General features: G+C 41.6%; 1 protein-coding gene across 5 annotated transcripts in view; it reads right to left on the bottom strand.

Annotated features, from left to right (window-relative positions):
- Window positions 1-15,082, bottom strand: part of B4GALT4 (beta-1,4-galactosyltransferase 4) — a 28,700-nt gene that overhangs the window by 13,244 nt on the left and 374 nt on the right. The window contains exon 1 of one of the 5 annotated variants that reach the window (XM_080575652.1): window positions 14,979-15,056. The exons of 2 other annotated variants lie outside the window; for them this stretch is intronic. Coding sequence is in view for 1 of the 3 variants with exons in the window: in XM_080575650.1 (XP_080431776.1) it covers window positions 12,901-12,985 (85 nt within the window). In the remaining 2 variants the exon portion in view is untranslated. Of the gene's footprint in view, window positions 1-7,099; window positions 7,245-12,900; window positions 13,091-14,978; window positions 15,057-15,082 lie in introns of those variants that run through there. 2 more of the 5 variants (XM_080575650.1, XM_080575653.1) reach the window with 2 other exon arrangements.

Genomic DNA, 15,082 nt, shown 5'->3' on the forward strand with positions numbered 1-15,082 from the left:
TTTTCCCTTTCTACATTGTCAGAGCTGTTCAATGAATCCTTGCTACAGAATTACCTGGCATGCGCCTAGGAGAGCACTGCTCTCACTGCTGGCAGCTACCCACGCTCTGGCAAACGCTCCATGTTCCTTTCACCACAACTCTGGGACAAACAACATCCAGCCATAATACAGCCTCATATTAAAAACGCACAAAATAGCTTTGTTTCAGCATCACCTCAAACGCCCCAAAGGGAACCCATCACATTCTGCAACGTCCTCTCTGACAATCTGCTCCAGACTATGCTAACCCTGAGCACCATGCACATGAGCCAGTCTGCACCAACTCACCCTGCAGCCCAATTCTCCTTCTGGTACCTGTCCCAAAGCTTTTGCTATGCACAGCACAGGATATAACACATACCAACTGAATGCCTGAGGGGGTACCACGACTACTGCAAGCCCAAGTCTCCAACATTTCTGCAGTGGTCCTTAATACACAAAGCTTCTTTGGACCTGGTGATCTTCCTACTGGCTCCGAGTTTTGTGAACAACTGCTCAAATACAGCCGGCATAACACCCAGAACAGAAGTCATTAATCAAGAAAGAAAAGGGTGAGATCAGCGAGGCACAAGGATTCGCCAGCTTCTGTCCCTCAAGGGTGGCATCTGACATCAATTCTACAGAAGCTTCACCACCTTATTACAATGTGGTAGTTCTCCATATTTTAGAGACAAAAATAGACCCCTCACTCCATTATTTTCCCATGTTAAGATCACTATGCTCACTGGAGACCTGCAAATACACATTCCAAAAAAAAAACAGACCAAGGCTGTGGTATTTTCAGAAGTTCCACTGTTCTTTCTAACCCCTGCAAAGCTTAGATGTAGCATTTTGGTAACAACCCTGCTGCATCTTCCCAAAGACTGTGCCATCCTGACCACTCAGGTGGATGAGCTGCTCATCTTCCCTTGCTGTGTTCCTCCAAAGGCTGCCTAACCTGGCTCTGCTCCTTCATGCTGCCACCACCTGCCCTCCTTTCAGATGCTCCTCACATGTCCCGCCTGAACCTGAAGGTATTATTTTACAACAGGTAAGGTTTTCTAATTACTGTGTTACTTTGCAAGCACAGCATTCTTCCTTCACCTGTATGCAAAACAGAAAAGTGTTTGGTGGAATTCATTGTTATACAGGCGTGTAATGTGCAGGAAACTCAATATTCAAATCTGTACACCAGTTAAATGCATGGCAACAAAAATTAAAGATGAGAATCTCCATAAGCTCCAAACACCATTTTGTAATACCCTTAAGGTATTGCTGCAGTTGCTGTCAGTAACCAACACCATTTATTCTGACATTCTTTACTCTTTTCCTCAGACAAGTAGGCTACAGCTAAAATATCAAAATAATGTACAAACCACAATACTTGGAATGCATGAAGATGGGTGCAAGCAAACTATGCCTGTTGCTTTTTTCATATCAGAGGGGGAAGAGGAACATCTCAAGAAGAGAGAAAAAAACACAGGGGAAGAAGAAATTCACTTTCCAGCAAGCAGAATATTACAGTTTGCCCAGGAAATTTTGTAAGAAAGCAGTTGCTGCTTTACAAATTAAGAAAAATTAATCAAAGTTTGATACAGGCTTAAACAGTACATAGATTAAAATCAGTTAAAAAACTCCCTACACTTCTAGAACCTCAATTCAATCAATCTCTGTAACAGGAGTTGGGGGAAAAACACCCAAACTAGAACAAGCTGCAGATAAAACTACCATGTATCAAATACCAAAGGGAACGAGGTATAAGATGACAAAATAAGAGTGACTGGAATGAAATTAAATGGGAAAACTACAGGGAAACAATGGAAGACAAAAATGCTGAGATTTTCAATGTATGCATTTTATTTCAGTGATGAGTTTTACTTCCTACTTTTCTCTGAGCTTTGCTGGCAGACATGCCATAATAACAGAAATTAGCAGCCATGATGCCCTGGGAGGTAATAGCAGAAATACTGATACACTGAGTTAAATAATTCCACTTTCAAGCTTGACTAATGAGCATTAAACAGGATAATGTTTGTTTTTGAATACTGCTTGCTGAAACAGCACGTTCCTTTCAGCCCATCATCATTTCCTAATTAGCTGTCATACCAGGAAAAGGCTGCTGCATGACAGAAGTGATTTCAGCTTGGTCCCTCTGGACTCCAATTCACAGCTGTAGGTGGGTGACTGAAGAAGTAACAGCCCAAAACGCTTTACCCTGTTACCCCACTGTATATCAACGCCAAAACAATAGGGATGCAAATCAAAGTGAGGACGTGCACCCCTCCATCCCCTGCCAGCTTACACCCTGCAGCGGTCACATATAGGAAGGATATCAGTGATAACCTATGCAAATGACCTGAGAACAGAGAACACTGTGGACTCTGTGGACAATATTAGCCAGGAGTTATGAATCAAGGCCTTAGATTTTGCTTATGTAAACTCTACTTGCAAGCTCCTAGGGAGTGATCTAGATTACTGCCTTTTACAACCCCACTGTTACCATGCACCATTTTGCAGCTGAAGCACTTTCCCCAATGGTGGTAATCCCTTCTCAGTAAACCAAAGGTATCGGCACCTGTAAGGGGGATTTGCTTCTCCCCTACTCAACCCAAACACGTTCTAAACCCACCTCAGCTCAGACAGATGAGATCAAGTTAAGATACCAAACTTAAAATGCAGGAATGACTATCAGTAACTGTTTGATCAGAATCAATTTAATAAATTCTTAGTCTTTCACTTTCAGATTGGGACTGCATTCTTCTTTTACAAAAAGTTAAGATAGCCACTTAACTCTGATGCATGGCCTAGCAGAAATGGACCTTCCCTCGTAATTTTTTTTCCACATAAATAAACTAAAGAAGTAAAAATCAAAGGGAATAAAACACCTGGATGAAAGAAAAAACATTGGGAGGCATATCAGAAGTATCAGCCACAGGAACACATTGCTCGATTTTATTTTTTATATCATGAATAGCATTTAGATGTAAAATTGCTAAGATACAAGGATAAATTATGAAAAACTATGAACCTACCACACCAACCTTATTTCTACTCTCCTCCCCTACTATTCAGCTAGATGCAAGCTCACACATACCGATTTTTGTCAGTTTTATGAGTTTCCTTTGCAAGCAGATATTATTAAAAGTTCACAATAGTCACAGAGTCAGAATTATTTCATATGATAACCAAAACTACTACTTCAAGTTCTGTGGCAGTAACTGAATGCCAATCTTGCTTAAAACACACTTGAGCACTTCTACAGAGTGGCATAAATATGCATGCCCCATCTCAAACAATTAGTCATTTTCAACTCATCACAACACACACAGAAGCGCATTCACGTTTCATAAACTCGAAGGTTGTTATTTTGATGTTTTCTATGGAGAATATAATACATATTTCAAAATATGGAAAGTATGGGGATATTCTGAGTATTTTATATGGAAAGAGATATATGTTTACCTACAATAATTTACGTTAGTGCTTCACAGGTTAAAAGGCATTCTTTTTTGTTTGTTTTGTTTTTCCCTTGAGACACTGTTGCATTAAAGGGAAAAGAGGTTTGTCAGGACCTAAAGCCCCTTCTATTCCAGCTCACCCTGAAATATCAGAGGGGTTGGGGGCGGCCAGGCTTAGATTCCGAGTGAGACCCAGTTCAGCACTAAGTCCAGTTGCATTCAATATATTGAATTGCCACGCTCCCAGATGCACAAATAGCACAATACACCTTCATTCTAGTAAGTTAATGACTGGTGCAGTGTATTGGAGCAACAAGAGTACAGGTTCTTTTGGACGGCCGGTGACAAATACGCTGCCTGCAAAGCACACGCAGATACCAAGACTGATATAGCCAACCGCAAATGAGTTAACTTCTGAAACAGCTCTAAGATAATGTTAAGTTTCCCAGGGAAGGTATAACTGAGGGTTCGGATCTCACCTAATAGTTATCCCTACTGGGGGGAAGAGAGGTTCAGCCCGTCAACTGATCCCAGAAATCAGCAGCGCCCTCCTGACTTGTCTGCGATGGTATCTTCTGTAACAGTCTTCCTCTGAAGACATTTTATATTATTTTCTTGCTTTTAGGTGGAGCTTGAGTGATTTTAGTCATACATAACTTCACCATGATTGGTGTAAAACTTCCTTGCTTCTGCTTTAAAGGTACAGGCCCAGAGAAATTCAGAGCACACGCGCAGCGAGGGGTGGTCACGCCGTGGAGGCAGGCAGCCTTTGGGATGGAGGCGTGCTTCGGCATTATAAGGAGGAGAGTTGGCACTATAATGAGATTATAACGAGGAGAGTTCACCCAGAGGACAGGATTTGGTTATCAGTTTGGCTCAGGGCTGGCTATGCAGTTTATCAGTTCCATAGTACCGCCAAGTTCCCCATCCCTGAGGCGATAGCGCAGAGCCTGGCCGCGGTGTCTCTGCTCCACCTTCCGTGGTGTTTCTCTTAGAGTCAACACACCAAGCTCCTCCAGTGTCACCAGCATCTAAGGCTGTGTTGCCAAGGGGGCTGTCGTGGAACAGGTCCCTTGGATACCTGTCACATCTCAAACTGCACCCTCGTGAATGAAATCAATTGTGTAACACGGTGAAGAGATGGTGTTTTATGGCCTCCACTAAAGAGGGATAACTCCTGAACATAAGATGACAGTAATAGAAAATGAAAGGACAAGTAAGACAAGTTTTTATTAATACTTAACCTCCGTCAGAGGAACGAAAGAAAAATTTGACCGTTGCCTCTCTGGAGTATGTCATTTTACCATTTCAGGCTAAGGACTCTTCATGTTCTGTGCTACTTAATATAACAACTTTTTGGTTTGAAAAAGTGATCTTTCACCATTGAAAGACTGGTGTGCCTGGGATGCTAGGGCAGCTAACCCAGACTTGAGATCACTGAAGTGTTGGCCTTTAAGAAAAAAAAAAGTTAGTCCCAGGGCCTGGTGTTAAAGTCACACTTCAAGCAGCAGCATAAATACTAGAGCCATAACAAAACAGAACAGCCTTAATAAAACACCGACTAGAATAATTACATGGAATCCAGCCTTGAAGTCCAACAGTCACTTTACAATTCACATGGAACAACACAGCAGATGAATTGCACTTCATAACTTCCCAGAAGACAAAATTAAACCATCATCAAGTACAGGCCGAAGGTAAGCAAGTTATGGCAGATACAATGGGGCTGAGATTACCCAGACAGACATTAAATCATGTGCAAACAGAAACAAAATCTCAATACTAAAATTTATAGCAAGATTTTTTTAATCAATAATCTCCAAGATGCTGGAAAGTGGTTCTTCCCTCTTCCATACTCAATAACTCACGGTGACTATCCCTCAAATAAGGGTGGGAACACATAAGGGGCATAATTGCACTCTTCTCGTAGCCCTCAAACCTGCCTCTAGCTACATCAGACCTTCATCAAAGGTACCCAAGAAACTTTCACAGAAACCTGAAGTGCAACTCTTCCTGTGAAATAACGTATTTCAGTGAAGCATAACCAAACCAAACCTAGCCTATCCAGGAACCCCAGACTAAAAGCTGTTTTTTCATCTGGACAAAAATCCTGGGTGGACGAGAGTATCAGCAGGCGGATTAGTGGTAGCCCTAATCTCTATATTAGTGAGGGAAAACAAACTTATAAGCAAACTTTGATATGCAACTGGAGTTGATAAAAACCTTATTATTTTCAAACACTTGTTTTCTACCTATATGTTTTTAAAGATAAAGGTTTTCATTATGACAATTATACAAAGACCTAGATTCACATTGCAATTTTTACTGTTAAACTTGTTTGATAAGTTATCAGTGAGAAATCACTTGCCGCCTAAGTTCTTTCTCATGTGCTTGTATTTAAAACAATTCATCCTGTAGAGAACACCTGCAGAACAGCTCCAGAGAGAGGCTTCTGTTTGATGCATGGAAAATTCATTTAATGGGTGATTTTTGGAACGTATGCAATCTAACCTTCTGACTCTTCCTGTTTCACACTACCTGATGAGACGTTTCTTATCATGCAAATTTTCCAGAAGCCTCTGCAGCCTTCTCAAACTGGGCGAAATGCACAGATTCCAGACACGTCAGGTACAGCAGCGAAAAGGATTCACCTCAATCTAACTTGAAAGACCCTCTTAAAGTGAAAGCAGGAAATCAGTCACAAAAGAGTTCCTTGGAGCAGCGGTTATCAGCTCAGTACTACGCAGACTATTATTTAGTATTTTATCCAGGCAAAAATCAGAAGTGTCAATAGGGTAAGTATAGCAAGCTTCTTCCTTAAACCCTCCAAGAAATAATTAAATTATTTACAGGTGGTAAGATAGAAGGATCACTATACAGCATCAGCTTCCCTATGCTAAACAGTTTGAGCCGTTGAGTTTTGAGTTTAAAGCTGTTCCTTTTGCAGACATTTCTTCCTTTTTAGCTGTCAGGCATTACAGTAATGGATTTTAATACCTCTTAAACAACACTTTTATAATCCTGTCACATCTTCCTATTAAAGAAACACTGACTGCACTGAGTAACAGTGAAGTCACGGGCTATTTAACAAACTCCACAATCCTCAGACAAGCACCTTTTCCACCCCTCTTTCCGGACTTCAAGCCAAAGAAAACAAGCACATTAAACCACTCACTGTTGCTGCTGCTGCCACCTTCCTGCAAAGCAGTCACTGCAAAAAGCATAGAGAGCAAGCGGCAGGCGCTTTTCAGCCAGGAAACTCCACACCATAAAGAGCCCTCTGTTAGCTCCTCTCACATGCTACAGGAAAGAGTGAGCTCAAAACTCACAGAATGACTTTTAAAAAAAAAAAAAGCCAGCATATCCAGCTTTTCCCCAGCCCTAAAGAGGCTCTGTAGTGCCATCCCACACATCCCCCCCTCTGCTCCCATCCCAGCGAGGGAAGGCAGGCAGCCTCTCTGCTTGCCCCATGGCATGGCAGAACCAGGATGGGGGGTGGCACTCAAGTACATCTGGACAGAGTGGCTGGCCAGAAGTAGTACTGCAATATAAGTAATTATTATAATAAACCATCTGATTAACAAGTAAGTGGCTTAGCTATACTATTATGGTTAAAAGGTCACCTCTCACTGGTGCTTTTTCCACCGCATGAGCCTGTAATACGCCTCCAGCAACCCTGCAGAATCAACAGGATGAAAACTGCTGTGGTATCTTCACCATCTTGCTCACCAGGAGCTCTCCCAGTCTAGCAGAGTAGTGTTGTGGCAGCATTAGCTGTGCTGGCCAAGCTCCAGTTTGGAAGAGTTTTGTTGCCAGCCTTCCCTAGGCCTCCTCCCCAGCAGCCACATGTTAAGCTGGTAAACACCAGGAGAGCTGCACCTAAGCTAGGGTGATATTTTCCTCATACTTTGAGACAAGAACTGATGACAACGAAATACCTTAAGGATGAGAGAGGCCTGAGTATACCCTGGATACAGAACTAAGGTGGGTGGATTAGCGGCAGGGAGAGAGAGGACAAATGTAATTCAAGACTTGTTTGAATTCTTTGTGCAACTCTGCTCCGAGCAGGTAGACATACAAAGCCCTGCCAGGAAGCCTTCTCTGTGCCACAAAGACCTTATTTATTATTAGGACTGCACAAGAGTCTGTGGGAAAAACTCGTTACAGACACCTACTGTATTGGAAAATCCTTTTGGGATTACAGTCTGGTTTATCTGGCCAACCACATAAAATCAAACCAACCTGGATCTTGACTGTTACTGTCTCACCTTCCTCTCCACTCTGTGGAGCACATCCCCAAACTGCACCTGCTCTGCACCAGCACTAACTCTCAGGCAAACATGGGGTTAGACCAGGAAGCAAGCAGTATTTCTAACAGCCTTCTTCTGTGATCCTCTGACAGCTCTTCCCACGGAAGATGTCAGAAGACAAGCACAAGGAGAATAGAAACAGTAGCGCAGCTTGCTGTTAAAGAGGAACGGTTATTTTAGGAGGATGATGGTACAGAATTACATTTCCAGGCAATAACTGGCAACATTCTAGGAACTGTCTGGAACCAGACCCTTTCAAAGAGGAAACATACGAGTTAAAAAGAAATGGACGTAAGTGCAGTTGTGGGGTCTGATATGAGTAACAGCCATTACCAGAAAGAGAAAGAGAACTCGGTTGTGCCTAGCATAAAAGCAGATGTGCTCGCTGGCAGCACACCTTTCTTGCTATTTACTACTTGGTAACCACACTATATTCAGTGTAAAAGCAGAAGTACTGGCAGCCTCAACACCCTGATTTACAAAGTAAAAAAGACAAAGAATACTAACGCAGCAAGAAATAACCTAGTGGTTCAGTTTACATAAATTATTACCTGCACACATGCAAGCATCACAGAAGACACTGCAGCAGATATGAATGAGCAAAGGCTTGGCAGCTAAATACAATACAGACATTTCACATAGTAGAAACATCTTAGCAAAGAAGGACTTAAAGAGGACTCTCCACGCAGGACAAAAAGCCAGGAGCATTGTCAGTATCTCACCTATCCCTAAGAGGGATGCCACCACTTTTCTGCCCAACACTGCCCCAAATGAGGAACGCAATTCCTGCGTTCCACCGTGCTTTGGTTCATGATCGAAGATCTGAAAACAATTCTCCAAGGCAAATGCACTTGACAGAAGAAGCAGTCCTTAAGAGCTGGTATGCATGAAGTCCATTGTCCTTAGGATGTACATGTCACTGATTTTCCTTAGTGTCTAAAAGTTTTGTCCACAGTCTCTCTGGCTGTCAGGTTTCTCAATAGGGGGTTAAGTTCTTCCTTACATAAACCTTCCCTGTCTGGGGCTGCCTACTTCTGCAAGAGTAGGAACTTTTACCTGCAACTCTGGCTCCTGCACCAATTTTAGCCAAATTTGACCAGGAATAAACTCACTACAGCTATCGCAACTAGGAAAAAAACCAGGTAAAATAAAAACAAATGAAAACCGAAACAGAATGTAATGAATGGTAACTGATTATGAACTTCCTCATCCTAATATTACAATTTGAATTTAGACAGTAAAGGGGATGTTTTTAATACTAAGTCTAGCATATCCAAACACAGCTTCTAATCTCTGTGAGTCATTATACTTAGAGTATTAATCTTACTGTTTAAGAATCAGGGAAATGTATACAGAAAAAACAGAACATAGAAAATTAACAATTAACGTACACACTCCCATTCTAAAATGGCACTCAGATCACAAAGCATCATAAAACACCTGCTAGTTTAGCTTCCCATTACTGAAGTTGTCTGAATACAGTCAAGTGTTAAAAGTTAACTACGGAAGTTGATGTCAAATGCCATAATTGCTTTAGTAAACAAAAAGTAAACAAATAAAAGCAAGCTTTTGATCTCCAACATCCATGTAACTCGGTCTCAGTCACGAGGTTCCCTAAACACCAGCAGAGCTACAGCGCAAGCAGATGCAGCACGCAATTCCAGCTCACCAGGGCCTTAAATTATGAGAGTAGATGCCTGACAAAAAGAACAGAAAGACATCACAGAGACAAGGCTCACAAACAAATAATTCTAAAGCAGCATAAGATGACACAGAACAAGAAGCTAGCTGGAACTGTTCTGTGCAAATAAGCAGCCTTTCGAAGGAGGAGGTAAAAACATGCAGCAGGTGAACACACTAGAGCACTCAGTTGCAACAGAAAAAGAGAGGCTCATTAGCTGTATACTCCAAATGCATTGTAAACACTGTAAAATTTTTAAACAACTGCAGTTTTAAGTCCAGTCCAGAATTCCAGTATCTATTAATAAAAAAAAGTGTGGCCTCAAACTTGATACAGCCAACACAAATACAGGTTTTCAGTACTGTATCTGCACCTCACCACAAAGCATAGTCTACAGGTCTGCATAGAGCAATCCTTGAAAATGTGCCCCCACCTGCAGTTTCTACCTGCCCACCTACTTTTCTCCATATTCTAATTCCACTACTGCTGCAAAACTCTTTGATCAGTAATATAAGGAAACAAATTTTGTTTGTGTGATAACAACCAAAACGACCAGGTTGTAACCAAATGACATGCTACCAGTTGTGTTGTCTTCACAGTGTATGTCACTAAGGTGACTTTTAAGCAAAACAGTAGAACTCACTAAAGCAACACAGCAAAACTTCATGTAGGATCCTGTAACAGGTTCATAATTTACTTCTACTGATAGATACTCTATTTAAGAGATAAATATTTACTTCTAGTTTACAAGGGGGAGGCACAAACAAGCAGAGAGAAAAGACTCAGCTTATGTGGATTCCTCACCTCAACCGGCCTTTCTTTTTTTTCCCCTCATCTCACTAGTGCAATGGATAGATTACTCATTTCAGTGAGAAAATACGCCCTGAAACTAGTTGTCTGCTAGCTCAAAAACTTGAAATGCGTTTATTGTGGGTTGCTCATGGCTGCCTGCCCCATGCCCACCCAGGCACACCCTCAGTTCCCCTCCCCAGCAGGGCATTAGGAGAAAGTAAAAGGAAAAGCTCACGGGTCAAAATAAGGACAGGGAGATCACTTACGAATTGCCAACAAGCAAGATAAACTTCATTTAGAGAAAATTAATTTAATTTATTGCCAATTAAAACTAGAGCAGGATGGTGAGAAGCAGTGACAAAAACTAAAACACCTTCTCCCCCATGCCTTTCTTCCAGGGCTCAACTTCACTCCTTCGTTCCCAGCTCCTCCACCATCAGCAGCGCAGGGAACAGGGGCTGTGGTCAGTCCCTAACAGCTCCTCTGCTGCTCTTTCCTCCCATTTCTGTCCCACACCTCCACTCCTTCCTCTCGCAGCATTTTGCCGTTTCTTAAATGTTTTTCCCAGGATGCCACCGGCTTGGCTGACTCACCCCACTTTGCTCCAGCAAAAGATCTGTGTCAGAGCTGGCTGGCACCGGCTGTGTCCAACACGGGCACACAGCCCCTGGTTTCTTCTCGCAGGAGCCAGCTCTGCAGGTTCCCCACTGCCGACACTGTGACACCTGCACTCCATGCAGCATTTCTTTAGCTGAAGTGAAATATTAACTTGACAGCCGTTTAAAAGATCCAGCGCGTTGCTTGAGATACATGGCTTCTTAATGAACTCACACACATTTATTCGGAAAATACATCACTGTCAACTGGCTGTACCAGTAGCCAGAAAGAGTCCTCTCCATCCTGTACCTCCAGCCACAGCAGGCACCCAGCTATACTTGTGTAGCTTCATCAACCGAGTTAATCTATTGACTGATGCTTTTTGCCTGCTCATCTAGATCATTACTGCTACATGGCATACATATCCTGCCTTAGCTATGCACATTATCTTCATGCAGACAAGCCAGAAGCAACAATTTCAACAACACAGAAGAAATTTCACTTCACATTTTCACCTAATACAAAGCTCTATAGGTAGCTTGGCTTTAGCATCATTCCTGTTTCAGTGCTTTCTACCTATCTCAAACATTACACAGTGGATATACAGCTACTTCCAGCATTTCCAGACAATCTGGTGAGAAGCAAACATTTTTTAATATATTCATGGTTCACTTACAAAACAGAGGCCCAATTTGTGGCAAATATCCAGTGTCTACAACTTCACATTAAGATTTCTGAGATTGCCTAAGCCTTTGCTGCAAATGACCCAACATTATCATCAAGCACATGCCAACTGAGTGGGTGCTATTCCAATACTCCGGTACAGTTCTCACCTTCCTAAAATGTAATGAACTCTGGCTTTAGGCTAGAAAATGCAATCTGACTTCTCCAGGCCAAGAAACATCTATGAATGGCCTCCCTTGTTACACAATTACAGCTGAGCCACAACCTCACTGCAAAAGACACAGCACTGTTAGACTAAGGGCAAAGAGATCCAAGTGTACGAGGCATACAGAAATCAGAACTGGGCACTCCCTATAACTGCTTTCCATAGAAACATCTTTTAAAAAAATGCAGCACAGTTTAAAGCACCTTTTCTTCATGGTCAGTGGAATACTCTGAAAATACACATCGTAAAACTGATTTCTGCAAATACAGGGATCTCACACATGACGGAGAGCTGAAGTTAGGACTGAATTCAGCAGTACCCTACCTTCCAGCAGCTGCTGGCTTGCTGGAACAGCAGCTAGTCAGTACAGATGCCAGACACCATGCCACTTTACAGAAGAGCTGAACACATTTGTGGCCAAATCGTTCACCCACCTTTCTGCACAGAAAGCCAAGCAGTTCAACTACATCCAAGGCAGACATTGAATTAAATCATCACACATTCTTACTTCAGCTTTAAGTACTTCATGATAGTTTTTTTTTTTTTTTAAACCACAGACAGTACAGGATATAAGTTGCAGAAAGAAGTGCAGATCTGTGTCTATCTCATAAACTCAAAATTTTAAGTGTATCTTTTTATAGAAAGTCATGAAAAACACAAAGTTTAAAGTTGTATATCTTATTACAAGTGCGTAACTAGAAGCAGAATCCCATTCTCTCTCAACAAAGTACTTCGGCATGAGAACTGCAAAGTCATTTCAGCCGAAGCTTCCTCAGACACATAGGGGTTTATTTTTTTTCAGTCTTACCTCATTAAGGACTACAAATTGCCAGTGCCTAGTAACAAAGACAGCTATCAAGTTACAGCGTACTTGGTATGATTTTGATAAGCTCTTAAACATCCAGGATCTTTTTTTTTGTGTTAGAACACAATAAAGAGCAATACAGATTTTCAACCCATTTCCAGTTGGATTTTTATACGGGAGGAAAAAAAGTTCAGACGTACAAAGTAAGAGTTATAATTTGCACCATTCATAAGTGTTATGGTCTAGAACAGCATTTGAGAAGAACTTAAAACTGCTTCAGCAGTTCTAGTTCAAGCTACAAACAAGCAAATTTATTCAATCTGCTTGTGGCAGTTATTCTTATCACTTACCATGGTATGCCTGTGAATCAAGATTACCATCAAGCCTTCTGGACAAGCAGCTCAGTAAAACTTCAGGCAGTGGGGAATAGCGCATCACTATTGCTCCCACTCAGTTAGCAACCTCTGTCCTATCTAATCTGATCTTGCTGGGGAGTATGGAAAACTACAGGTGAGAGGCAGGGGACTCCTCCTCTCCTACTGCCCCTTCTTCAACCCTCCTTCTCACCCAAGCAGTAGCTGGGCCCTAGCTCTTTCAAGAAAGAAGGCAGGGGGGAAGGGAACAACACAACCCAGAAGCAGAGTAGGGAAACACAGCTCCTTTCCCTTTGCTTCCTCATTGTTGTGCAGGTCTTACCCCTCCCCATCTCACTGATGAATAGAATTAGCTGCAAGAGTCTGGAAGTCAATCACAGGACTGAAGACTGAGGTACAGGAGAGGAGAACAGAAGATTTGTACTGCACATGCCCCAGCAACATCAGATCCTAGAGTTTTGCTATTATTCAGAACTGCAAACATTTAGAATCCTCATCATGATTTCCATTTAAAAGGATTATCTGAATTACAATGCATGTTAACTTTATCCCTTTAATGCATAACTTCATTAATTCACTGCCCGGCAAATAAATATTACCCAGAAGTCGTTACTCTACACAGCAGCACTGCACATATGCAAAGAAAAAAAATAAGGACACAGAGATGAAACTATCATAGATGTAATTCGTGCTACACATAGGTACGCCAAAGTATTTCCAACAAAAGAAAATAAAAGAAAAAAAAGCATGAAGGCCTGATTCTTATAATCCCCCCTAAAAATACCAAAAACTAAAGAAAAGTGAGACAGAAGCTCTCTTTTATCATGCTACAAAGTTTTCAAGGTCCTGTTTACACACAGCAAAACAAATGCAGCTTCTGCAACAAAAAACGACTAGCCAAGTTGGCCAGTTACAAACCCTGCTAGGTGACTTTTGGCCTACATATTTGCCTACACAACAGGGTGGGTTTTTTGTGTTTGGAAAAAAAAAAGTGAACACTTGCATCAAGCAGGCAGTCATTCAACCAAACTTCCCTATCTCGAGCCAAGTTCAAACTCATTCATGCAATTTAGATTTAGGCTCACGTAATCAAAAACAGAAATCAAGCACCTCTCAACTTCAATTTTTTCTTCTGACACTTAAAAGAAGAATGGGGCAACTCAAACCAGAGAGACAAATGCAAACCTTTTAAAGTTGAAGCAACAGATTGCTTTCTCACTAAGTAGATAGGTATTTGTGAAACGAAATACAGCTGTTAAAACAACAACAAGGAAATACCCACATAAATCAAAAACATGACCCATCATACTTAAAGAAAATGCTTATCAAGAACAGTTATTTGCAGTATCTTGGATAAAAAAAGTGACAAACTTCAGCATTAAAAGAGGTTTTATAAAACAGTCTCACAAAGTTGAATAGTTGGAGAATAAAACAATTCACAAGCCATGCTTTCAGCATTCTAAATCTAATCAGAGTATTTGTAGATAACAGCAGACTTAAAGAACTGTGATTAGAGTTGCAGAGAAAAAAATCTTCAGAGAAAGAGTATCGCACATAACTACCAGTATTGCCAATAAAGGCTAAGCATACATATTTAACAAATGAAAACAGATACTAAAATTTATTTCCTTTAAAAAAAAAATGGTAGCCCTCTGTTATAGCAGAATTTCATCTTTCTTTTCTCTAATCCTCTCTATTGAAAGCTGAGAACTTCTAACCAGCCTCAGCCTGTCCCTTGGGAACTTCCTTAGCTGTTAAGTGAAAGGGTGGAAAGAAAGTTAAATCCACAAACGAGAGCTTTGCTGTTAACTCTTTAAGGCAAGCTGGTGCTCGCAAGAAACTAAATATGGAGATATTTTCTTTTCTAATAGAGTACCACAATCACGGTGCTGTAAAAGTCATACACCTACAAGGTTTCTAACCATACCAGAGTGATGCTGTAACAGAGTTCGTATGGACACAGAAGCCAACGCTTCCCAAACACTCCTTGCAGTTCCCCCACACCCGCTTTCCCCCAAGGCCAACAAACACCCCCTCCATCACCCCCAGCCCACCTGGACCTGGTTCCTCCCAGGAACCCACGCAAGCCTCCTCCGATCACTGTTTTAGAGCCTCCAAGATCACACCTGGAGCACAAAACACCACTAACCACGCACAC

The sequence above is a fragment of the Anser brachyrhynchus genome (assembly GCF_964034855.1).
Source record: "Anser brachyrhynchus genome assembly, chromosome: 1".
Lineage (NCBI taxonomy): Eukaryota > Metazoa > Chordata > Aves > Anseriformes > Anatidae > Anser > Anser brachyrhynchus.